This window comes from Lissotriton vulgaris, chromosome 2_1, assembly GCF_964263255.1.
Source record: "Lissotriton vulgaris chromosome 2_1, aLisVul1.2, whole genome shotgun sequence".
In the NCBI taxonomy this organism is placed as follows: domain Eukaryota; kingdom Metazoa; phylum Chordata; class Amphibia; order Caudata; family Salamandridae; genus Lissotriton; species Lissotriton vulgaris.
This window is the reverse complement of record NC_141687.1, coordinates 1,767,297,400-1,767,322,966: the sequence shown is the minus strand read 5'-3', so window position 1 is coordinate 1,767,322,966 and position 25,567 is coordinate 1,767,297,400. Positions and strand designations below refer to the sequence as shown.

The 25,567-nt window shown below is 50.0% G+C and overlaps 1 protein-coding gene across 10 annotated transcripts in view; it reads right to left on the bottom strand.

Annotated features, from left to right (window-relative positions):
• PPP6R3 (protein phosphatase 6 regulatory subunit 3) overlaps nt 1-25,567 on the bottom strand; it is a 1,665,951-nt gene that overhangs the window by 1,288,420 nt on the left and 351,964 nt on the right. For all 10 annotated transcript variants that reach the window (XM_086957827.1, XM_086957831.1, XM_086957834.1 and 7 more), the window contains one exon: nt 67-132. In XM_086957827.1, the coding sequence (XP_086813953.1) occupies nt 67-132 (66 nt within the window). The remainder of the gene's footprint in view (nt 1-66; nt 133-25,567) is intronic.

Here is a 25,567-nt window from a genome sequence, read left to right as displayed (position 1 = left end):
GTAAATGCCAGCGTCTAGAAATACATGCTTATATAAATAACATTTTATCTTGAGTGGTATACTCACATCTTCCTCTTGTGATGGGTTAACTATTTCCACAAGCCTCTGGATAATGTTCTCCTCATTTAGCCACTGTTAAGACAAATTAACAATAACTGCTTTACACATAATAAACATGCACAAAATCACCATTTGACTAATAAGAGTAGTTTAGTACTTTAACCGGAAAGATAATAATGGAATAAGCATTATAAGTGTTCAAAAAACAAACTCAACAAATTAATATTTTACTGGACAATGTGTATATATTCTTTGTTTGGTTAAAAACCATTACAAATTAAAACTTGATTGGGGGGGGCGTGGCTTGGACGCCGGAGAAATGGCGGCGCAATTCTGTCCTCCTCCAAGCGGCTGGAACGACTATGCTGTGAAAAGCTGCAATCCGCCTCCAATCCTGGCCAAAACGGGTGCCTTGCCGTCGGAAGATCTGAACCGGCGATGAGGAAAGTTTGAGTCAGATCCGACGGAAGGGAGAGGAGCTGACTGCCCGTTTGCCCTGACCGGAGAAAGCTACACCCCATGGCGGAGCCCGATCACGGACACAACCACGTGGTCCCCCGGTCTCCTGGAGATCCAGCCACGTCGCACACCACGGGCTGTTAAGGCTCTTCAAGGGCGGTGCAGGACCATGGACCCACACGATACCACACGCAGTGAGTAAAGACCGAGGTTAACAGTGTGGTTGCTGAATGCGCGCTAATGGAGAATACAACGCTGATGACTCGTAATGGCGGCCACCCAGAGAGTCTGTCTCCGCGATTCGATCACCTGCGCCGATGCTATGAAACTGCATATGTCTCTGAGACAAGCGATGTGGTGCAAAAGGAGTAAATCCAATGTTCAGACACAGCTTTTTTGAAATAACGCTGCAAGCAGAATCTATTACACTACATGAAGGAATGAGATGACTGTTTAAAATGGCGGTTCCTTGCTAATCTAACATTGTGATTGTGCAACCCTGCGCCTGGATTCCGTGATGTATGCTGTGGCCTCTGGTGTGCTATGAGGAACTGTAGGCAGGACACTAGAACAAATCAACCACGTTTCTTGGAAATAACGCTGCAAGCACACATATAAAAAAAACAACCATTGCAACCATCCACAGAGCCTAAATTGAATTTGTCACAGGTGATATTAGAGACACTGAATAAACCTACAGAAATGCAAATGCTACTTACCAGTATGCATCTGTTCTTGGCATGTAGGGCTGCTGACATTCATATCTGTGCATAGATCGCCGCCTAGTGTTGGGTCCGGATGATTGCACATTGTTGTCCTGGAAGAGTCTTCGAAGTATCACGAGATAGGTGGCTCCTCCCCTGGACTACAGTGCGCATGGGCATCGCCTCCATCCCCAGATTGTTTTTAGCCATTGGCAGAGATGGAGTGAAGTATGTGAGTGATGACCATGCTATGAGTATATGTAAATATGAAGACTGCAGCTGCTACAGGCGCCGGGGAGGAGGGTGGGCGATATGAATGTCAGCAGCCCTACATGCCAAGAACAGATGCATACTGGTAAGTAGCATTTGCAGTTCGAGGCATGTGGGCTGCTGAATTCATATCTGTGCATAGAATACATAGCAGTCCCTCCATTAGCGGCGGCCGCCCGTGCCAGCTGCAGCAGTCTGAAAAAGTGTTTTGAGAACAGCCTGACCAACAGCTGCCTGCTGTTTGGAGTGCACGTCTACACAGTAATGCTTAGTGAAAGTATGTGTGGTAGACCATGTGGCTGCCCTACAAATATCTTCTAAGGGAATGTTACCTAGGAAAGCCATAGAGGCCCCCAACTTCCTGGTGGAGTGGGCTCTCGGTGGGATAGTGAGAGTGCGTTTAGCTTTAGCGTAACAGATCTGAATGCATTTCACGATCCACCTAGCGATCACAGCTTTGGAGATAGCGTTTCCCTTGTGGTGTGTGGCAAAAGCAACGAAAAGCTGCTTGGTTTTGCGAAAATCTTTTGTCCTGTCCACGTAGTACATCAAGGCTCTTTTAACGTCAAGGGTGTGGAGCATCCGCTCCGCCAGCGTCTCTGGGTTTTGGAAAAACACTGGCAACTCAATTGTCTGGTTCATATGGAATTGAGACACAACCTTGGGTAAGAATTTAGGGTTAGTGCGGAGCACAACCCTCTTAGCATGCACTTGGAAGAAAGGTTCCTGGATGGTGAGCGCCTGCAACTCGCTAACCCTCCGTAGCGATGTAATTGCTACTAAGAAAGCAACCTTCCAAGTCAGAAATTGAAGCTCACAAGAGTGCAGTGGCTCGAAGGGAGGACCCATCAGTTTTGTAAGAACCACATTGAGGTTCCATTCCGGAGCTGGTGGGGTCCTTGGCGGAATGACTCGCTTGAGTCCTTCCAGAAAAGCCCTGATAGCAGGGACCTTAAAAAGTGACAGGTGTTGTCTGTTCTGGAGGTATGCTGCCATAGCAGACAGGTGAATGCGGATGGAAGAGTAAGCCAAATTGCATTGATAGAGGTGGAACAGATAACAAATGATGTTCTGAATTGAAGCATCTAGCGGGTCAATATTGTGGTTAACACAGTAAATGACAAATCTCTTCCATTTAGCCGCATAACAAGCTCTAGTAGTGGGCTTCCTTGCCTCCCGAAAAATGTTCATGCAATCGGGAGGAAGATTGAGGTAGCCAAACTCTAGGACTTCAGGAGCCAGATCGCCAGGTTCAGCTGTTGCGGATCTGGGTGCTGAATGTCGCCATGGCTCTGCGTCAGAAGGCTGGGAGTGAGATGAAGCCTTTGATGCGGTACCACGGAGAGTTCCAGAAACGTGGTGTACCACGGCTGGCGAGCCCACGTTGGAGCAACCAGGATGAGAGTCATCGAGTGCTGCCTGAGCTTGCGTGCCACCAGCGGTATCAGAGGTGCTGGGGGAAAAGCGTACGCAAATCTGCCTGACCAGTTCATCCACATCGCATTGCCCTGTGATTGCGGGTGTGGGAACCTGGCGGCGAAGCTTTGGCATTTTGCGTTCTCCTTTGTGGCGAACAGGTCTATCTCTGGATGACCCCACCTTTGGAAGTACGGTTGGAGTACTGATGGATGTATCTCCCACTCGTGCATTTGATGACTGTGCCTGCTGAGCAGGTCCGCCATCTGGTTGTCCTTGCCCGGGAGATGCTCCGCCATGAGGAAGATATTCCTCTGAATGGCCCACTTCCACATGCTCTGAGCCAGATGAGACAGCTGCGGAGAGTGTGTGCCTCCCTGCTTCTGAATGTAGTACATGGCTGTCATGTTGTCCGTCCGGATCAACACGACCTTGTTGCACAGATGTACTTTGAACGCCTTTAAGGCCATGAAGATTGCCATCAGTTCCAACACATTGATGTGCATCTTCCTTTGCTGTAGTGTCCATAGTCCCTGCACTGTGTAGTGGAGTACATGCGCTCCCCACCCCTGGAGAGAAGCGTCCGTCGTCAGGATAATCTGTGGCACAGGCTCTTGGAATGGTCGGCCCTTGCAAAGGTTTTGTGGAGTCCACCAATGCAGAGAGTTGTATGCCCGACCGCTCACCAACACTAGGTCTGTCAGTTGCCCATGAGCCTGAGTCCACTGACGTGCCAGGCACTCCTGAAGTGGACGCATATGTAGTCTCGCGTGCGGGACGATGGAGATGCAGGAGGCCATCATGCCTATCAACTGCATGAACACTTTCGCTGGAAGCGAGTGTTGAGGTCTGAATCGTTGGATCAGCGTTTGGATACTGGCGATTCGCACTGAAGTTGGCTGCGCAGTGGCTGCCAGAGTGTTTACTGTCGCGCCCAGATACTGTCGTACATGGGCGGGCTGGAGATGGAATTTCGGGTAGTTCAGAGAGAATCCCAGATCGTGCAGGAGATGAATGGTGCGGGACACGTGGTAGGCGCACTGTTCTGTTCTTGCTTGAATGAGCCAGTCGTCCAGGTAAGGGTAAACGTGGACGTTCTGGCGCCGCAGATGCGCGGCCACAGTCGCCAGGCACTTTGTAAAGACCCTTGGCGCTGTGGTGACCCCGAACGGCAGAACCCTGAACTGGTAGTGCTGGTCTTGGATCATGAATCTGAGATACTTCCTGTGTGAAGGATGCAGGGGGATATGAAAGTATGCATCTTTTAGATCCAACGTAGCCAGGAAGTCCACCTGTTGGAGCAGAGGGAGTACCTGCTGCAACGTGAGCATGTGGAAATGCTCCGAGAGAATGTACCAGTTGAGGGGCCTGAGGTCCAGGATGGGCCGTAGGGATCCGTCCTTTTTTGGGATTAGAAAGTACAGAGAGTAAACTCCTGTACCCCTTTCCTGCAGTGGGGCGGGCTCTATTGCCCCTTTTTGCAGCATGACCTGAACTTCCTGCTGCAACAAGTGCAAGTGCTCGCCGGACATAGGACGGCTTCTTGGAGGTATGTTTGGTGGAGTGGAAGTAAGTTCCAGACAGTAACCGTACTGGATAAGAGACTTGACCCACCTGTCTGTGGTGATGGATTTCCACGCGGGCAGGAACTGCTGGAGTCTCCCCCCGACCGGTGTTGTGTGGCCGGGGGGGCAGTGACAAGGCGTCACTGTTTGTTCGTGGCGGTGGACCTGGAGCTGTTGTTTCCACGTCCCCTGCCTTTGATGTTGTTGCCCCTGTAGCCACCTCTACCCTTGTTGGAGTATGAGGTTTGGGTATTGCCCTTGTAGTACTGGGTGGATTGCGATGCCTGACCCCTTGAGGTGCCTCTGGTATTGGAGCGGCGAAAGGAACCACCCCGAAACTGCTGAGACTGGAGGGCCCCCATAGACTTAGCAGTGTCTGCATCTTTTTTCATTTTCTCAAGCGTCGCATCCACCTCAGGGCCAAACAAATGGTCAGGATTAACCGTCTGGTTCAGGATGGTCGTTTGTATATCAGGTTTAAACCCTGAAATCTTAAGCCATGCATGTCTTCTGAGCAACACACTAGTGTTGATTGCCCTGGAGGCTGTATCAGCCACATCTAGCGCACACTTGATGGAAGAGTTTGTGATGAGCTTTCCCTCTTGAATTAGCATTTCCCCTGCCTCTTTGTACTGGTCAGGCAAGTGCTGCAGCAGTGCTTCTAGGGTGTCATAATGAGCCCTATCGTAGCGTGCAAGTAGGGCCTGCGTGTTTGAGATGCGCCAAATGTTAGCTGCCTGTGCAGCAATCCTTTTCCCTGAGGCCTCAAATATTTTTGACTCTTTGACTGGGGGAGGAGCGTCACCCGTCGTCTGAGAGTTCGCCCTCTTGCGAGCGTTGGATACCACCAAAGAGTCCAGTGGCAAGTGTCCCTTGATATATGTAGGATCCGAGGGCGCTGCCTTATATTTTTTATCAATGCGTGGGTTGATGACACGTGCTCGAGTAGGCTCCTTGAAGAACTCTTGCGCGTGCTTGAGCACTCCCTTGAGCATTGGCAAAGTTTTGATTGATTTTTCGGCCACAGAGAAAGTGTCAAATAAAAAGTCCACATCCACAGGATCGGAGTGCAGCTCGACATCGTGGTTAGCCGCAGCTCTCTCGATCAACGCGTTGAAGGCAGCAGAGTCCTCCGTTGGCGAAGTCTTCGCCGCAAAGAGTTGCGGTTCCTGACCCGACTGCGGGTCGTCAGGGTCGCCTCCGGCGGACCAAGGTTCATGTTCCTCCTCCGGCTCCGAGTACGCCGGATAGTTGTACTCTACCTCCTCCTCGTCGCCATCCCCGCGTTGGAGTGAGTCGGGGAACGCGGCAGGTCAACCGGAGACGCCGGCGCCAAAGGTGCTAGAGTACCCGCAGAGTCCTTCTTATTCTTGAGAGGAATGCGATAGTGTTCTAACACCGGCTCCGTGGTGATTTTCCTTTTGAGGAGGGACAGTTTTCCGGTATTGGCGTCGATGATGATTTCACGACGTTCTTCCTCCGCGAGCGTCTGGAGCCGAGGGTTAGCCACCACTGGAGACGCTTTGGGCGTCGACACCTCCTTTGAGGGCACCCCAGGTACCTGCTTCGAAGCGAAGGCTTTCGGCGTCTACTTCGGCGGCAGGGTGAAGCGGATAGGCACTTGTGCCTTCGACGGCTTCTGCGCGGGCTTCGACCCGCCAGCTTCAGGGTCGGGAAGCTCCGCGACCTTCCGAATCCACTGCAGGGACTCGTTGACTTTCTTCGAAAGGGCTGGAGAGGGAGCTACCGCCCCTTGTGATTTCCCTGATTTGGGAGTAGTGTCGTCGAGAGGCACCTTCTTCGGAGTCGATGCGGTACCGTCCTTGGCTCCGACGGGCGGAGCCGGGGAAGCCAGAGCTTTGGGATCGCCGTGACCCTTCTTTGAAGCCTTCTTTGGGTCATCGACCTCGACCATCTTCGGCGCCGACGACTTCGCCCTCGGCACCAACCCTGAGGCCTTTGGGTCGGCCATCTTGGCGGGACTGTCCATGACGGCCATTTTGAATTTCTTTGCTTTTGACGCCTCTAGAGCCTTCAGCACTGCTTTCACTTTCGGTTTCGAAACCGGAGGCGTTGAACCCGAGGGCTTCACTTTCGTTTTTGTAAATGTGAGTGGCACCTCCAAAATGTCCGTGGCCGGGCTCGTAGGCGGGGCTGCTGGACTAATAACTTGGTCTTGGGTAAGGCCCGAAGGCGATCCCTCGACCTGGGCCGCAGGAAGGGGCTCGGCCCCCGAGTCAGTCCGGGGATGCTCCTCCTCTGAGCTATCCCCCACGGTGGCAATGGCCGTATCGTCGTCCCCTACCTCGTCGCCGGCTTCGTCAAACTCCTCGTCTCCTGCGTCGTAGGCATCCCCCTCGGACGCAGGGCTAGAGTCCGAAACCTGTTGGACATTGTCGGCCGCGACGTCTTCTTCGAAGATGTCCTCCGGCAGGGGCGCAGACAGTTTGGCCTGGAGTCTCGCAGCCCGACTAATCTTGAGGGTCTTCTTGCACCGGAACTTCGAGCAGGCCATACACCTGGCCTCGTCGTGGTCCGGCGACAGACAAGTGTTGCACACTGGGTGCACGTCGAGGTGCGAGTATTTCTGGTTGCACACCGGGCACCGTTTAAACGGAGTGCGCTCCATGTCTGGAGCGTTGTGTAGGCCCGTCCGCGCCGACAGCACGCGGAAGGGCAGCGAGAGTTCGGAGCTGAAGAAAACAGTAAACCCGAACGAAAACGATACCGGCGCCAAGCCTAAAGACCTTTTGGTCTCGAGTTAAGAGAGTTTAACAACTATCGGTTCCGGCAGAGGGAACCGACACACATCCGAACCCAATGGCGGAAAAAAACAATCTGGGGATGGAGGCGATGCCCATGCGCACTGTAGTCCAGGGGAGGAGCCACCTATCTCGTGATACTTCGAAGACTCTTCCAGGACAACAATGTGCAATCATCCGGACCCAACACTAGGCGGCGATCTATGCACAGATATGAATTCAGCAGCCCACATGCCTCGAACCTCTAGGAATCGAAATTTGCCTAGCTTACGTAACGGTAAGTTTTAATTCTATTAAGGACACTGAGGCGAGGATTATGCTATATCTTCCTTCGCTTTATTAACATAAAGAAACCACAGCAGCTTAGGAAAAGATATAATAAGAACAAAAAATGCTTTAAACATAAAGCATTGACGTGATGTTCAACAAAAAATCAACAACAACTCCCAAGAGTCTCTTTGTTATAATCATAGTCCACAGTCCTTTGTCACTGTTCATCATCCCTATATAACCGGACTTCCCATCATCTTCCTCCTCTTTCTTCGCGCAGATCACGCTTAAGCCTCATTGGTCCTGTTTAGCACCGTCGTTGCCTGCCAAAAAAGGAACAGCATCAGCGAGGTGGCCCAGGAAAAGGCTACAACAAGGCGAGGAGCATTCAGTGAACAACACAGTACAGACAACGTAAAGGAAAACGCTTTACTTACTGCCATACGGGTGGGTAGAGACACCACCGTAGTCCGGGTGGGATAATCCTCGCCTCCGTGTCCTTAATAGAATTGAAACTTACCGTTACGTAAGCTAGGCAAATTTCGATTCTATGTCAGGACCGGAGGCTTCAGATTATGCTAGTTTAAAGCTTACTTACCACCAACTGAGCTAAATCCACCACCGGCTTAAAATAAAACCTCTTGAAGGTGGAATCCGAGGACCAGTCCGCCGCTCGCATAAGGTCCTCCAGACGAGCACCCACCGAGAATGCCTTAGAGGCCATGGCCCCCCTGGCGGAGTGTGCTCCAAAGAGAGAAGTATTGATGCCCGCTTCTTGCATGACCCAACGCACCCACCTAGCGATAGTGGGGGAGGAGACAGCTTTGTGTGGCTTCCGCAGGGCAATCAACAACTGACGCTCGCCCGGAGGGCGTAGATCCAAGGTCAGGTCCTCATATGCTTTGAGGCATTGCACGACACACAACTTAGGAGTGTCAGTAAAGGCTGGATAAGAAATGGAACGCGACGACGTCTTAGTGCGTCGACCCACCGTAAAAGTAACCCCCTCCGGGGAAAAAATGCGTGCAGAAACATCCAGCGCGCGCACGTCCGAGACGCGCCTACAAGAGACCAGACATAACAACATGGCTAATTTCGCCGAAAGCTCCTTCAGAGACAGATAAGAATTCGCTGGCCACGATAGGAACAGGTTCAGGACCAAATTGACGTCCCAAAGGACGGAGTACCTGGGCTCTGGCGGCAGCGCGAGGCGAACCGCTCGCAGAAGCCGGCACACAAAAGGGTGTTCCCCTACCGGATGGCCATCGATGTTATCATGGCCCGCAGAAATCGCCGACCGGATAGCATTGATCGTTCTATACGCCAAACCCTTGTCGGCCAAATGAGCCAGGAAATTCAGCACGGGAACAAGGCCGGCGACCATGGGATCCAAATCCCTTCGTAAACACCAACGCATCCACTTAAGCCAAGCGGATCTGTAACGCTTCGTCGTACTATCGGCCCATGCTTTGGAGAGCAAGTGCTCAGCTGACCCCGAAAGGCCCGGGAGCGTCCAGCATCTCCTGAGAGCCTCCACGCCACGAGGCGGAGAGTGTTCCGCATGACGAGAGGGTGAGGTTCCCGATCCGGGCTCGTCAGGAGCAGAGGAAACAGGGGGAGTAGGATTGGAAAATCCCAGGAAAGTTCCAGAAGAACCGGAAACCATACTTGAGACCTCCACAGCGGTGTAACCAACACCAGGTCCGCACCCTGGCGGCGTATTTGAGCCGCCGTCCGCATGATCATGGAGAACGGGGGAAACGCAAACGGCTGTTCCCGACTCCAATCCTGCAAGAACGCGTCCGTGGCCTCCGCCAGAGGGTCCGGCCTCCAGCTGTAAAACCGCGGCAGCTGGTGGTCGAGACGGGACGCGAAGAGGTCCACCGAGAAGGGGCCCCAAAGGGAGTGTAGCCACCGGAAGACTCCCGGATCCAGTTTCCACTGGCTGGCATCCCTGAGATGTCGAGAGTGCCAATCCGCTACCTGATTGGACTGGCCTGGCAGATACTCCGCCGTCACCGCAATGTGACGAGACAGGCAATAATCCCAGAAGTCCTTCGCTAAATCCGCCAAGGCGCGGGACCGAGGACCTCCCAGGTGGTTCACATATCGGACCGCCGAAACATTGTCCATCCGGAGCAGGACACAAGCCTTGACCGAATCTTTGGTCCAACAGCGAACCGCGAAGGAGCCCGCAAGGAGCTCCAAACAATTGATATGCAATTGTTGTTCTTCTGACGACCAGGCGCCGCCGGTGGAAAAATCCCCGCACCGGGCGCCCCAGCCCGACCTGCTGGCGTCGGACTCTATGATTAAGTCCGGAGCCGACCCGAAGATCGCTCGCCCATTCCATGCCTCCATGTGAGACAGCCACCATGACATCTCCTCCTTCACTTCGTCCGTGAGGGGAACCCACTGATCGTAACACATCCCACGGCGCAAATGCTGCGCTTTCAGGCGCTGAAGAGCCCTGTAGTGCAGCGGGCCTGGGAAAATCGCCTGGATGGAGGACGACAGAAGACCCACCACCTTGGCGACATGGCGCAGTGACGTACGATCCCTCGCGATCGTCTGCCGAAGCAGGTGCCGTATCTTTGCGACCTTCCGGCTCGGTAGGCTCAAGACCGCCTGCACCGAGTCCACCACGAAACCTAAAAAGGTGATCTGCTGAGTGGGAACCAAGACCGACTTGGAGCCGTTGACGACGAACCCCAGTCTCTGAAGCAGGCCGACCGCTTGACGCAGTTGTCCTGCCAGCACCTCCGGGCACTGCCCCATGAGGAGGATGTCGTCTAAGTATACTATCATACGGACCCCCTGGCTTCTGAGAAACTCCACTACCGGGTGAAGGACCTTCGTGAAGCACCACGGGGCCGAAGAAAGGCCGAACGGCAGGGCGGTGAATTCGAACACCCGGCCGTCCCACAGGAATTGTAGGAAACGACGATGAGGGAGGTGGATGGGAACGACCAAGTAGGCATCCTTGAGATCCAGTCGCACCATCCAATCCCGAGGGAGGAGCACGTCCCGAAGGAGGTGGATCCCCTCCATCTTGAAGTGACGGTAGACCAACCACCCATTGAATTCCTTGAGATTGATCACAGGCCTCTTGCCCCCATCCGTCTTGTCTACCAAGAAGACGTTGCTGAGGAACCCATGCGGGTGGTGCGTTGATAGGCGGATGGCTCCCTTGCGCAGCAAGTCCGAGACCTCCCCGTCTATCAATCGCGCGTCGGAATCTGAGAAAACCATCGGCGCGGGGGCCTCACCTGAGTTGGCTGGTCGTGAAACTCTATATGGAAACCTCTCACAGTTTGCAAAACCCAAGCATCGGCAGTGAGCAACTCCCACTCCCCGTAAAAGCTTGCCAGCCGCCCCCCAATCGGAACTTGATCCAAGCAAAGTACACTTACCGGGGGCATTTCCTTGTCCAGACTTCTTTTGGAATCCTCTTCCACCATAGCGTTGTCCCCTCGTGGGGTAGAAATTGGTGTAGTTGGCCGAGGTCTGGTACTGACCTCTTCCGGAGCCTTGTCCACGGTTGTTGGTCTGCTGACCACGGCCGATCGCGCGGCCCCTGCCGCGACCGGCCCCTCCAGAAAAACGCTGGTGAAACACCCTCTTGATGCTGGACTGGGCCTTGTCCAGCGACGTGAACGTGTTCACGAACTTTCCAAGCTCGCGGATGAAAGGTTCACCGAAGAGGCCACCCTGGGCCACGGCACCTGCCTCCGACGAGGCCAGGTCCCCCAGCTTCGGGTCCAGCTTAATAAGGAGCGACCGCCGCCGCTCCGTGGACAGGGCACAGTTGGCGTTGCCCAAGAAGACGATCACCCTCTGGGCCCAGTTGGAGAGCACCTCCGGTGAAATGGCGGTGCCATTCGCTCGAGCCTCCTCCGCCATATCGAGGATCTTCGTGGCGGGCCCGACCGCATCCAACAGCTTGTCCTGGCAGGCCCGCCAGGACCGATCGATCCCCTTCCTGGGGTCCTTCATGAATTTCGCCAGGAAGGTGGCCATCTTGGGGTCCAATTCTGGGGTCATAGCCACCTTCCCCTCCAAAGTAGGCCGAGGGCATTCCCCTCGCAGGCAACCCCTCGCCTCCTTCTCCAGGGGCTTGCGCAGCCGGCCCGCGACAAACTTCGCCACCGTCTCCCCCGGGGCCCAGGCCGCGGATCGGGGGTGGACGATCTCGTCCGGGTCCAGCATGCCCGACTCATCTCGGGGCATCTCCTTTCCCGAAGGCGCCGGGAGCCAAGACCGGGTCGACTCCCCGTCGTCATCCGTGTCCGGAGAGTCGTAGATCGGGGAGGCGGGCGCCGTTGACAGACCGCCCGAAGTGCCAGGGTCCACCAAGGGCGTCGGAGGCACCGCCGTCGCCTTGGCCAGGAAGGCGTCACGAAGACGCTCGAAGGCGCCCTTATCCACGCCTTGGGCCTCCGATGAAGGCTCCTCACCCCGGGGTCTCTTCGGAGCGGGCGGCAACCCGCCGGACGTCCCCGGGAGCTCGGGGGGCGGCGGCACCTGCGCCGCTGCCAGCTTGGCACACTCCTCTACGATGCGGGCCGAAAGGCGGTCCTCCATGGGCCCTACCACCTCCGTCACACAACGATAGATGGAGCTGTCCACCGCCTGATAAAACTCATCATCCTGCAGATAGGGGCAGGCCTCCTCATCATACTCCCCTTCCATGTCGGAACCAAGGGCAAATGCGGGGCACCCAAGAGGGCGGCAACCGAGAAAGTTCTCGAATGTGGGCAGGCCCAGCGGCTGCGATCACGTTTTGGGCCAGCTGACGTGGCAGGTGGGCTGCACCAACCCCCAAGCGCGCAGACCCTCCTCGCCGGGACCGGGTCTACGTACCCCTCAAGCGCGCTAGGCCACACACGAATAAAGAGATGCACAGATCTCGCCCGAAGGCGATTCACGCGGTCAAAACCGCCATACAGACCCCAAAGGGCGTCAATTTGTGAAGTACAGACCCGGAGCACCAGGTGTCAGAGGGGTACGCGAGGGTCGGCCCCTGCGCAAGCAGACCCCACGGCGCGGCTCCTCGCACCGCGGAGGCGCGCCGGAGGGTCGGCGAGGCGACAGGCCGCCCCCTTGCGGTCTATGTACACACCGCACACAAGCGGGAAAAAGTCGCGTAGGAACGGCAGAACGTTCCCGCAACTAAGGGACTCTGAAAGGAAATAAACCATGCAAGGAGTCCCCAAAGACCGCAAGACATCAAGCACAATAAAAGAAGAAATAGAAAAGCACTTATCTGGCTGCGGGAGCAGCAAAGAAAGAGGGGGAAGATGATGTGAAGTCCGGTTATATAGGGATGATGAACAGTGACAAAGGACTGTGGACTATGATTATAACAAAGAGACTCTTGGGAGTTGTTGTTGATTTTTTGTTGAACATCACGTCAATGCTTTATGTTTAAAGCATTTTTTGTTCTTATTATATCTTTTCCTAAGCTGCTGTGGTTTCTTTATGTTAATAAAGCGAAGGAAGATATAGCATAATCTGAAGCCTCCGGTCCTGACATAGAATCTGGTGGCATATATGTGGACTGAGTCTTGACACTGTGGTGTGGCATGCTGGTTGAACCTCTGCAGCAACTATCGCCATTGATATTCACAAGGGTATAAACAATATTTACAAGGAGCACCACGAACACTGTGCAAAACGACGGCTACTGCTGATGAATGTTCGTGGCGAGAACTGTAGCTTATGTGCTGACACTACACCTATAATCTCTCTTTAATAAAATCGTCTCTCACTATTCACGATAACAGAACAGGACGGGAGGTGTAGTACTGCCCTGTACTGTCGTAACGCAATTCAGTATCAGCGCCGGGAGTTGGTGGGAATCAGAGCAAAACAACATCAAGTCGCTGCGCACAACTAAAGGATGGGGGACAAAGAAAACGGTGTAACTTCTAAACGCCTGAAATCTAACCCACCGACACCAGTCAAAGGGAATAAAGAAATGACGGATGCCATGGCAACAATTTTGAGCAGGCTAGAAGAGGTTAGGGACTTGGCCAAATCCACCAAGGAAGAGGTTGTAGCTATCCGCAAGGATATCAAAGACATCAACTCAAGAATAACGGAGTCCGAGAGCAGGATAAGCAAATTGGAAGACTGAGAATAAAACGTGTGGAGCTATCAAGAACTTCTCCTTATGCTCAGACCACCTTGTGAGAAAAGTTGCGGAATTGGAAGACAGAAACTGAAGGGGGAACCTAAGAATTTTCGGTATGCCGGAAAAAGCAGAGGAATCACATGACTCATGCATACCCTTCCTCGAGGAGTGGTTCACGCAGGCCACAAATCTAACCTTCACTCAGCCACTGGAGTTTGATAGAGCACATAGAGTACCAGGACGAATCTCTAAGGATCAGAAGGGCCCAAGAGCGATCGTGTGTAAACCGCTAAGATATCAGCACACAGAGCAGATACTTACCTTCGCCCGCAAGCATAACCATGTGCTATGGAAAGGTCACAAAATCTTCATCTCACAGGACTTCAGTAAGGAGACTATGGAAATCAGGAAGGCCTTCCTCGCACTGAGGCCCCAACTGAAGTCACTTGGTCACATGTATGGCTTTATTGGTCCGACGAAGTTTAGAGTAACCATACAAGGTGCGACTCGTGTTCTCTGACCCGAGAAAACTGCGACAACTCCTGTTCGACCACGGCGATGGCACCATGGAAGTCTCCCCTTCAGCTCAACAAGGAGCCTCTTCGCCTGGCCTAGGATGAGTTTAGGCTTGGACCTTTGGTACTGTTGCTCTCATGTTCCTGAGTCCTCAGAGAAGTGCTTATCTGATCTGGAACTGATATGAGGGACTCTTGTCCGGTACTGCTACAGGGTTGATAGCCACGACTGGATTTGAACGATGTCCAATTAGGGCACGCCCACGTGGGGGCTGGTTCTGGCTTGATTTGTTCGACACGTTACTGGTCTATGTACCCTTTGGGCTCTCTGCCAGCGAATCCTCTGGTACCCGGATCTGTATCAGTACTATCTCTTGTATCCTGATTTAAAAAACTGTATCACATTGGTTATATCTATGCTACCACGATATTGCTCGTGTCCCTCTTGGACCTCAAAGAAGTATTATGCTGTGGTGTTGTTTTGTAGCACTCCCCCCTGGTGTCAGGTGCACCCACGATAATTCTTCTACAGTTGCTGTTGTGCTTGGTTTACGATACTGAAGTCAATGCATTTACCTCCTGTGCTCAATGTCATGACACCATTGTTGTTTGTCGTTTATTGTTGCCTATATACTTCGCTTATTTCTTCACTGGATTGGGGTTGCAGCCCCAAAAGATTAATAGTTATGAGCAAGCTGCTTGGAGGCGGCCTCGTGGTCGTCATTCCCGAGTCGCCATGTTCTGTTTCTACTACTGGGGAGGGAGGGGTGGGCTGAGGGTGAGGGAGGAGGGTGGAGGGAGGTTGGTAAGGAGTGAAGGGGGGGGATTGTTTTTGCATTTTGTATATTGTTTAGTTTTGTCCATCTTGCATCCTAGCTTGCGCCCATTGCACCACATTATGTTCCGGAGCTTAAACTCTGTCCTCCGATTTCCTGCATATTGTACTAGCCCTGTATTCAATGCGAGATATGACACTGCTGGTTTTGACAAAGGTATGAGACCCTCTTCTCGATCCAACCTTTGCGCATACGTATGGGTCATGAGACGGTATCACTTGTTGTATAATTGATGGCTCCTGTTATAGACACTCCAATAGGGACAACAACTATAGCTAACCGTAGAATATTATCATTGAACGTGAAAGGTCTCAACCAGCCAGTTAAACGTCAAAAGATACTTGATTATCTACGTAGGCAGCGTGGAGATATAGCCTTGCTGCCGGAGACAAAACTAGAGGCGAAGCTATTTCACACACTGCGCAACAAATACTACACCGAAGTGATAGGCTCTGAATGGGGTGGTGATGCTAGTGGCCAAGAATGCGAATGTGGAGGTAGTCTCTACTACAACAGACACGAAAGGTAAATGGATTTCGGCGAAACTACGCAAAGATGACACTGAGTTCTTTATCACGACTATTTATGCCCCAAATACACACGACCCGTCCTTCTGGGTAGGCCTCACGAAGCAGATCATCTCCATCCCCGACACGGCAGTCCATATTTTGGCAGCCGATTTCAATCTCCCATATGACCCTATACTAGATAGAGACTCTAAATGCGTCTTTCGCCCAGGCAAAGCCCATAAGGCGTTCATGAAACTATGCAATAGGTTCCATATGGTGGACACGTGGCGCTTACTGCATCCTGATGGTAGAGACTATTCCTTCTACTACCCACCACATGACTCGTTTGAGAATTGACTATATACTCATATCTAAAAACGCGGTGGCAAGAGTTGAGGACGCGGACATTGCTCTCAAATTAGTCTCTGATCATTCCTGCGTCTCCCTCACACTATCTAATATCAAACCATCTACCCGTCAATCTATGTGGCGATTCAATGATACTATTCTTAATGACATGAATCACAAAGAAACCCTTGACACCGCCATTAAAGACTTCTTACTGTCCAACAAGAGAGGGGACACCTCAGACACCATCCGTTGGGAGGCACTGAAATCCACTATAAGGGGACTTATTATAAAAATATCCTCTGCAATTAATAAAAACCGCACCGCAGCCTTGTTGAAGTTAGAAGAGGACATTTCAAAACTTCAGCGCAAATACCTGATGAGTAGAAACCCTGCAGTCCTAACTGAATTGTCCAATCAAAAATATACCTATAACAAACTTAGCAGTGAGAAGGCAGGAATTTGGCTGGACAAGAAGCGCTTTAAAATCTGCGACTCGAACAAAGCAGGGAAGGGGCTAGCGGCTTATCTTAAATTTTAAATTCAAAAGAACACCATTACTTCCTTAATCGATGGAAATGGTACTCCCAACTCTGATCCCACTAAGATTGCGAATGTTTACAAAGACTTTTATGAGAAACTCTATGCTAGGAACGTACAGGTTGACAGTGAAAAAATGAAGAAGTACCTCTCAAATTACATACTCCCAACACCAACGACCGCAGAAAGGGAATCTTTAAATAAACCGATCTCTGAATCTGAGGTTGTTAGCGCGATCAAATCCCTTAAAAAGGGGAAAGCCCCTGGCCCTGATGGCTATACAGCACCATTTTGTAAGACCTTTGCCCATATTCTTGCAACTCCTCTATTGGAAGTTTTTCAAGAAATTAGCACCACAGGAGAGGTTAAGGGAACTATGGCTGAAGCCGTAATTACTGTAATACCCAAGAAAGGCAAAGATCATAAACACCCCAAAAATTACAGGCCTATCTCACTGATAAATTTAGATTGTAAGCTCCTGGCATCGATTTTAGCAAAAAGCATCCAGAAGGTCCTACCGTCCCTAATACATCCCTCGCAAGCGGGTTTCATGAGGAACAGGCTTTCGAGCGCTAACACGAGAATTCTGGCTCACGTTATTGAAAAAGCAAAATTCTTATCCACACCCACCGTGGCAATCACACTAGACGCTGAAAAAGCGTTCGACAAAGTAGACTGGACTTATTTAAATGCCGTACTACACAAGTTCGACCTGGGTTCTCCTATTCACTAAGTTAGTCATGTCCCTCAGTGCCTGTCCCTCCACTAGAGTACGGGCTGGTGGCACCTTTTCCTCCCCCTTTAGTCTAGAACAAGGTACTAGGCAGGGTTGCCCATTGTCCCCGTCCTTATTCCTCCTGGCAATTGAACCCTTTCTGTACTACATCAGGGAAAACCCTGAAATTGCAGGAATTCAGTTCGCAGGCTGTACAATCAAACTCATGGCCTATGCTGATGATGTATTGGTCATGAGTGAAAAAGCTGATAAGGCTATACCGGCGTTACTCTCCACAATCGAAGAATTCTTAAGTGTATCTGGGTACTCCCTGAACAAGGATAAAACTGAAATAAAATCATTAAATAATCTGTGTGATAAAAGCATCCTGGGCGACTCCGGGTTTACCTGGCAGCCGAAGAGTTTTAAATACTTAGGTTTGGAATTTGAAAGGGATTTGGTAACCACCCTAAAAATTAATGAGGAGATACTCTATAAAAAATGCAAAAACTCTTAGATGGCTGGTCTCCAAAGTTCCTCTCATGGTGGGGCAGGGCGGAAACATTAAAAATGATGATCAGACCCTTGGTAAACTACATGGCATGTATGCTCCCCATGACCTTCACGGAGGACTTTCTGCATAAAGTTGAGAAGTCGCTCACGGACTTCCTGTGCAAGGGGAAGAAACCGAGAATTGCCATGAAGAAACTGCAACTGCCAAAGCTTAAAGGGGGCTTAGGTCTACCAAATTTCAGAAACTACCAAACCGCCTTTCTCTGTAAGCAAGGAGCTTCCTGGTTTACCGAAGACCCTACTTATACGCCCTTATGGATTGACATTGAGAAATCCATTATCGGCAAGGCCCCGCTCTCTGCTGTGCCGACAATGGACCTCTCACACTTAACGAATTCTAAATACATCATGCTTAATACCAAGAGAGCTCTTCTGCGGATAGATCGCGCTCACAACACTGGCCTACAAATCCATAATTCATCTTCTGCATCTTTATGGCGTAACCCGTCAATTAAAATTGGCGGATCGCCCGTTATATGGGACCACTGGTCTGATAAAGGTGTTAATGTGGTTGCAGATCTACACGAAAATAACATGCCACTGCCATTCTCGACTCTGCAGGCTAGATACTCCCTATTACCGATTGACTTTTACTCGTTCCTGAAGCTAAAGTCAGCCCTATCCACCAGAACGTTCAAACTAGCGACGCCTTGGCTAAAATCTATGCTCCCTCACTTTCAATCCTCTGGACATTTTGTCTCAAAAGTATATAAACTTCTTGCACCAACACCCAACAAATCGATGAGGCGCAATGAGGCCAAATGGGAATCAGAACCAAACAACACTGGCATAAGCATAGACTGGGTCAGGATACATGCATCAGCACTCACACATAAGGTCTCGCCGATACTATCACAGACCAAGTATATGATTCTTAACAGGGCTTTCTGGACCCCACAGCGACTATTTAAGGTGGGACTACGAGACACACCGACTTGCTGGAACTGCTCCTCGGGTATTGGTGACCTTCCACACATGTTATGAAATTGCCCCATGCTTCACACATATTGGACTAAAATCTTTGACTACATTGGGCACAGGTTTGACATACACCCTGCAAGGGAATTCATATACATTATCCTGGGAGCTTTAGACCCACTACTAAAGGGGGATCATGACCGCCAGCTCCTGGATCTCTTGCTAACACTAGCATGCAAGGTAGTCCTATGCAATTGGAAATCAGCGGCTGAGGTCTCTTTTAATGCCTGGAGGGAATGGCTATCCTGCATTAGGGGCACCGACAATCCCGCTCTGCACTCATCACCATGGCAGGTTACCAACAAAAAACTATGGTCTTCCTTAGACCAGGCCTCCTTTACCTTTGACCCACCATGAAGCACCACTGATGAGGTCAATACTTAATAAAATGTGGGAGTGCCCGCTGCATGAATTGTACTGGTTATAACCTGCCCCCATGGGCTTACCAGCCTTAGACACAATGTGCAGGAACGACAAAATATACCTGGTATTACATGGCTAGATCTGGATGGAGAACTATACGGAACCGTGTACAACCGTAAGAATGCAATGATGGTATATTATATTGTTTATCTTGTTTGTTTGTTTATTCATTTATTCATTCATCTCATCTCTTTTACAGATCCGGACTGATGTTACTTTCTTGTTTTCAATATGCTTTATTTTCCGTTACTGTATGTATGTATGTATTGTTTTATATGTACTGATCCATGTTTGATTACGGCGTCACTCCAATACGATTGTAATTCTACTGATGCCTTATGGCCGTTATCATTTCTGTTATTGCTCAATAAAAAAGATTTGAACACAAAAAACAAAAAAATTAAAACTTGATCAGTTCATCATAAAAAGGACCGCTGAGTAGAAACCGACTAAAGCATTGTCAATAAATGAGTCAGCATATAAAAAAAAATGTTTTTTAAAAAATAGAATGCAGAAGTCATAGGTTATTTAAAACCTTTCAATGCATTGAGGGCAGATTGTCTTCGCCTGGAGGACCGGGAACAATACAGCTGATGTTAGCAATTTGAGGTTCTGTTAATGCGGCAGGCTGGCTGCCGCCCTGTTGCGGTGGGAGAGATTTGGCGGTGCTAATTTCTTCCAGCTGCTTTGACGCTTTGTGGACTAATTTAGTGAGCACAATGTTCAGCTTGGTGTTTGAGATTTAGGGCTGCTATTATGGCCTGACGGCAGGTTCGAACTCCTAGCCTGATACATTTGCCTTGCAGTAGTAGCCGTCGGTCTGTGAGCATAGAGGGGCATGCACAAACTATGTGTTTCATTGTCTCAGAGTGATAGCCACACAACCTGCATTCAATGTTATCTAGACGATGCCAGTCGGGCAGGTTCTTTAAAAAATGTCACCCATCCTTGGAGCTAAGAAGTTTTGTTTCAAATAAAATGAAAAAGAGCTGGATAAGTGAGGCGACTCTACTCCTGGTTTGAAATTTGTGATTACTGCCCAGGCAGGATTCCTTTTTGACAGAATTGCCCTGTCTGAATGAAATGACCACAGTCGGTCTTGTTTATTAATAGCAGCCATAAGCACCTGCTGGGAAGGGTTTGTTTTCCAGAATTCTTTGACTCCTAGTAGTTTTAAACTGTGATCCAAGTTATGACAATGATTCAGGCTGGACTGGCATTTCGCTATTTCTCGCCAAAGTTTTGCCTCCAGGGAGCCCTCTCTTGAATGGCGCAGTCTATTACACGACTTTATAAATGCGCCGGCCTCGATGCTGTGATGATCCAATAGGCCCAGTTCACGATGGACCTGCGATGGTGAACTCTATTTTGGTAGGCGGATGGCACGTTTAAAGATTTGGTTGTTAATTTGTTTAATAATGAACTAGCTGTGTCCTTCATGATCTCTTGCCCATACGACAGAGTTGATTATTCTCGCCTTCATTCCATTCAGCATGGGAGTTAAAGTTGGGCCAAGCAGTTGTTTTGATAATTTTGCGGCAGCAGCCTCTAGTGACAGGGTCCTTAGCGTTTTTTTGTTTGACGAAAGAGCATCTGCAGTCCCAAAAAAATACCCAAATATCTATAGTGAGATGTTGGTTCGATTTTTGTTTCGTTAAAAAACCACCCACCACGTGGCCTTTTATGCTTCCCAAAAGATATTGCTTTAGTTTTGGAAAGGTTCAATTCCAAGGATTTTCTCATTGTGTAGGGAAGCAGTTCGTCAAGAAGCCTTTGTAGACCCACTTTAGTATGACTTAGTAACATCAAGTCGTCGGCATAGAGCAGGTTGCTGATGCGGGTTCCATCTAATGGAGGAGGATGGCAGTTGGCACTGTCTAGTGACAGAGATAAATCTAATATGAACAAGTTACAAAGAAGTGGAGCCAGCACACAGTCTTGTTTTACGCTAGAATTGGTTCTGATTTTTCTGGACAAGTGGGAGCCTTCGCCTAGCTTAATTCTGATCCATGATTCCGAATGGAGTTGGACGATTGCTTTTAAAAGGGGCGTGGGAACACCCCAGTACTCTAATTTTTGCCATTAAAATCAACAAAACAGCAGTGCAGCTGTTTTTTTTAGATTGCAGCTTTCTGCTTCAGGACAGTCAAAGTGAATAAGTTAGTTGTTGTGCTAGAGTTAGCCACAAATACGGTCTGGTTAAAAGGGAGGCGCTTTGTTTAATCGGCCCAGGCCTGCAAATCTTCTAATAAAATTCTGGCGTAATGTTTGGACTCATTGTCTAGGAGTGCTATCATTCCGTAATTGTTGGGATCATTTCAGTTCCCGCCTTTAAGGGATTGGATGAATGATAGCACCTCGCCAAGACTCAGGAACGGTATTGTATAGCCAGCAATGGAGAAACAGGGGGGTCCGTCCGATAAGTTGACCATAAGTCCAAGTCGAGTTTAACCATGGCCTGAGGAAGGCCGTTTGGCCCTGGCGCTCCTTCGGTCCTGGATTTCCTTATGGAACATGAACCTGTTTTTTAACTCATCCGATGTCCCGATGGACTCCAATGGGAAATCGTTATTAATTACCGGGCCCTTGATTGTTGGCACTTCAGGCAGCCTAGTAAGTGAGTAACTGCGCTGAAGTCCTCTTGGACTCCTTGGTTCTAAATGTGAAGTCGCGGAGTTGACTGGGCCGGCTGAGCTGTAGGCTTCAGAGTGGTCATCCTTTATGTTCTGATCTTTAAAGTGCGTTGATAAAAATTGGCTCCAATCGTCTGCGCTGATGTTTGCGTTACCGACTCCACTTCTGCCTCAGAGCCCCGAGCTAACAAAAGACCAAAATTGTTTTGAGTTGGGGTTCTTGCTTTCGTGGATGAGCTTCAGCCAAAATTGATCCAAGGCCGCTTGTTTTTCCCTGCGTAGTGCAACCTTGAAGGCTGCCAAGGCTTGCTTGTAGGTTAAAAATGCGTTTTTTTCTCCTGGGCTCTTCCTCGATTGGCGTAGTGCACGTTTCTTTGGGCTCGTAATTGCTTTGTTACGGGGTAGATGCGGCATTGAAATGCTAGTTGCCTTTTACTCCGCGTTGATGGAGTCTTTAAATAGTTTGTTCATGAAGCTAGCCCAGCTGATCATAACCAGCGTGTCTGCCTCCTGTGATAGGTGTAACAAAGCTCTGCATTTTTCCACCACGGGAAAACTGTGGCATCCGTCCATTTTATTCGCCTCAATTTTTTATGTTTGACAGTCTGAGTGGGTGTGGCGAGTTCAAGCTGTCGTCGTGGGGTGGTAGCTGATAGTGTTATGATTTGTGGTCGGTGATCGCTCTCAGCTTGTGGTGCGATGTAGTAACTATCAATCAAGGGAAGTACCTCCGAGCTCCCCAAAGTAAAGTCCAGAAAGGAATGTGTTCAACGGTCTGAACGGGTCCATGCAGGGGGAATGTCCGTATGAAGACCCCCATTCAACACAGTGAATCCTACACTGTTCAGCTGTATAACTGCGTACTCCCCCAGTTTCGATGGACTGTTTCCAGTGGGAGTCGACTGTGGAGCACAATGTGCGGAAACCGTTGGGGGATCGATCCCAATGTCCACTGACGAGTAGCAATGGAGATTGGAGTTAGAGTCACCTGATATTATAGGTGGTATGTTGCCGTACTTACTTAGAAGATTGCAGACTATTTTGGTTAGATTGTCCATGTTGGATTTTTTATCAATGGTAGATGGAGAAATGTAGATATTAAGGAGAAGCAGCTGCCGATCAATGGGTGAACTTCCTAACACTATGCCGGAGAGCCAGTTTTCCTCAAGTTGTATCTGTGTGATGCATTGGGATAGCTTTGTTGATACATATATCGAAAGGCCGTCACTCGGCCTGCCAAACTTAGAATGTCTCAAGGCGAATGACGTGAATTCCAGATAGCCCTCTATGGGGATGCTCTCTACTGCCCAGTTTTCCTTTAAGAGGATGATATCTCATTCCTTTAGGAATCCAAGTGTGGCCAGAGATTGAATTTTCAGCCCAAATCCAATAATGTTCCAGGAACATATTGTTAGGCCCTTGTGGATAATGTTTCAATTGTTCCGTGGTTTTGATAAAGCCCCTGGTAACCATGACCAATCCACCCGCTCAACGTTTTGCTGGTTGAATGTGCACTCTGGAGTTGCTTTTGGCAAATTACTTCTTGGTGACTAAAACTGAAAAAGGGCCCAGGGTTGTGCTGAAGGGGTGAGCACAGTTGTTTTCTAATATTGACGGATAGTGAGACACACTTGGGGTTGTGATTATTATGCCCCAGTTTTTAAATTGTTCGGTTTTTGACTTAACTAATTCTAGGATTACTGGGGATGCTAGTGTGAGTTGGGTTACTTCACACATGTTGGGTCCTGTGGAGGGTAAAAATACAATTGCAACTATGTCTTGATTGGAAGGTACTTAACTCCGGCGATGATTTAAAGAGCCTGAGATTGTTTCCACGGTTCAGAATATCAAGAGAGCCTCTTGAGACGTATTCTTGGGTTAGCAGTAGTTTGGTGTCTGAGCTATTGGTTGAATGGATGAAGACCTCATCAGTTGCTATTGGCCTCATTTGTTTGGGGATTTCTTCAGTTGGCAGAGTTGTTGTAATTATAGCAGGCAGTTGAGGAGACTGTTCTCGATAAAGGGTAATCGGAGTTAAACCAAAGGTCTAATACTTGTGGCCACAGACTTATGACGATTTGGTAAATTTGAGGTATTCAAGCGAGATTGTTCCTCTGCTGTGTGCTCTAGGCCCAGGAGGTGGTCCACCACTGAGGTAAGTGGAGTTAGATGGTGTAGGGGCCATTGTTGCTTTGCGTTTGGTGCCGGCGCCTCTGTGAGGGATTGGCTAAGACCGGGTTTCACTTGAATGAGTAACAGCGGTGGAGGCAATAGAACTTGCGCTGGCCCTACCGGTTGACTGTTCTGGAGTGAGAATTCTTTCAGAGTTACCGGTTCCGACGCCGTTGGATGGTGGCTTGAATTTGCTCCTGTTGTAGCTAGCTTGGCTCGCTCTACCCTTAATATTTCTGAGTTGGTCTTTTGAAGGTAACTGTCAAGAATTCCCGTCATGCGGGGGAAAACCAGTAACCAGCGGAAACGGACTATGACTCCCAGAATGCTTAGCGGGTTAGATGTTATGTAAACGGGAGAGCCGTTACATGACTCAAGGAAACACGCCCTATAAAAGGAGGAACCTGGAGGAAGAACGCTGTTGGATATTGAGTTACATCGACATACCTGCTTCGTGAAGAGCAGCGTTCCGGAGTGGTAGCTCCAGCCCAGCAAGAACGGTAGTAGGTCGAGTCGTTACTCCCTGAGCCGTGTCTTGCCAAGTTCAACCTGTTTCAGACCCGGAAGCTCTACCGGACTTCCATTGAGCCTCGCCTTGACTCGGCTGAGTCCAGTCACCGTAGCACTTGCGCTGGTAGGAGCCGTAGCTCCCAGCTCGACCCGAGATTCAGGGACTACCAGCTGTGACGCACACCGGGAGGTGTTTGCCGCGTTACAGTCTAGGAGGTCCACAGGATCGATCGAGCGGCTGCTCTCGATTCCATCACCATACTTTGATTTGGGCATCGGTGACGCAGCACCAGGAGGTGACTCCGCGTCCCGGTGCAGTACGAGGAAGAGGTTGAGCGGCTGCTCCCTTCAGGTAGAGACCCCGGCTGGGTGTTTCCCTGACTCCTCTGTTCTCCCCCTCGCTCTTCGTGCCCCTCACAGCATATCGATTGGCATTTTCGGCCATTGCATAATTCTGCCTTCTGTTGGCATACGCCGGGACCGGCGTATTTGCAGAGGACGGTTAGGACCATCCGTGCTGTGGGTTGGTAACGTAGAAAGACTGGAGGATTCCAGTGACTAGTTCTTTTGTGGACTTTGTATTATTTTGCCTATATTAAAATAACTAAACGTACACAAGTGGTTGCGTCCTCATTATCTTGTCTGTTAACGATCCTGAGACGTTCAGGACATTACAGTAACCAACACTGGAGCTTTCAGTTTCTGTTATTTGTTTATTCTGGCTCTTCCGCTGTCTTTTTTTTCCACGTTTTAACAATTGATGTGGTTTATGGGGGATACGTGATTCTGTGCGATTTACGTTGCAGTGTGCTAGCTCCACCAGGTGCAGAGAGGGGTTGAAATTGTGCATCAACGGAAGTAGGGTCCTGAACAGAACTCCGGGCCTGGGGAGGGGAGGCATGAAGCCCTGACTCTGGTCGCTTCTTGATTTCCATTAATACGGAGTAGAGAAATTGGGGTAATGATGATAAAGAATCAATTATGGGAGAGCAGCAGCATACTTATTGGATCAGTTGGGCTTGAGATTTTATAATAAGTGAGTTGAGCGCCTCCAGTTTTTTATCAATCCAAGCGGTGTATACTGCTGGGGTCTTAATAAGGTGCACCTGTAGGTTCATCTTATCAGAGTGATATGTCAGTGCTGTGGCCGTGGTTTGAAGGGTTTGCAGTAGG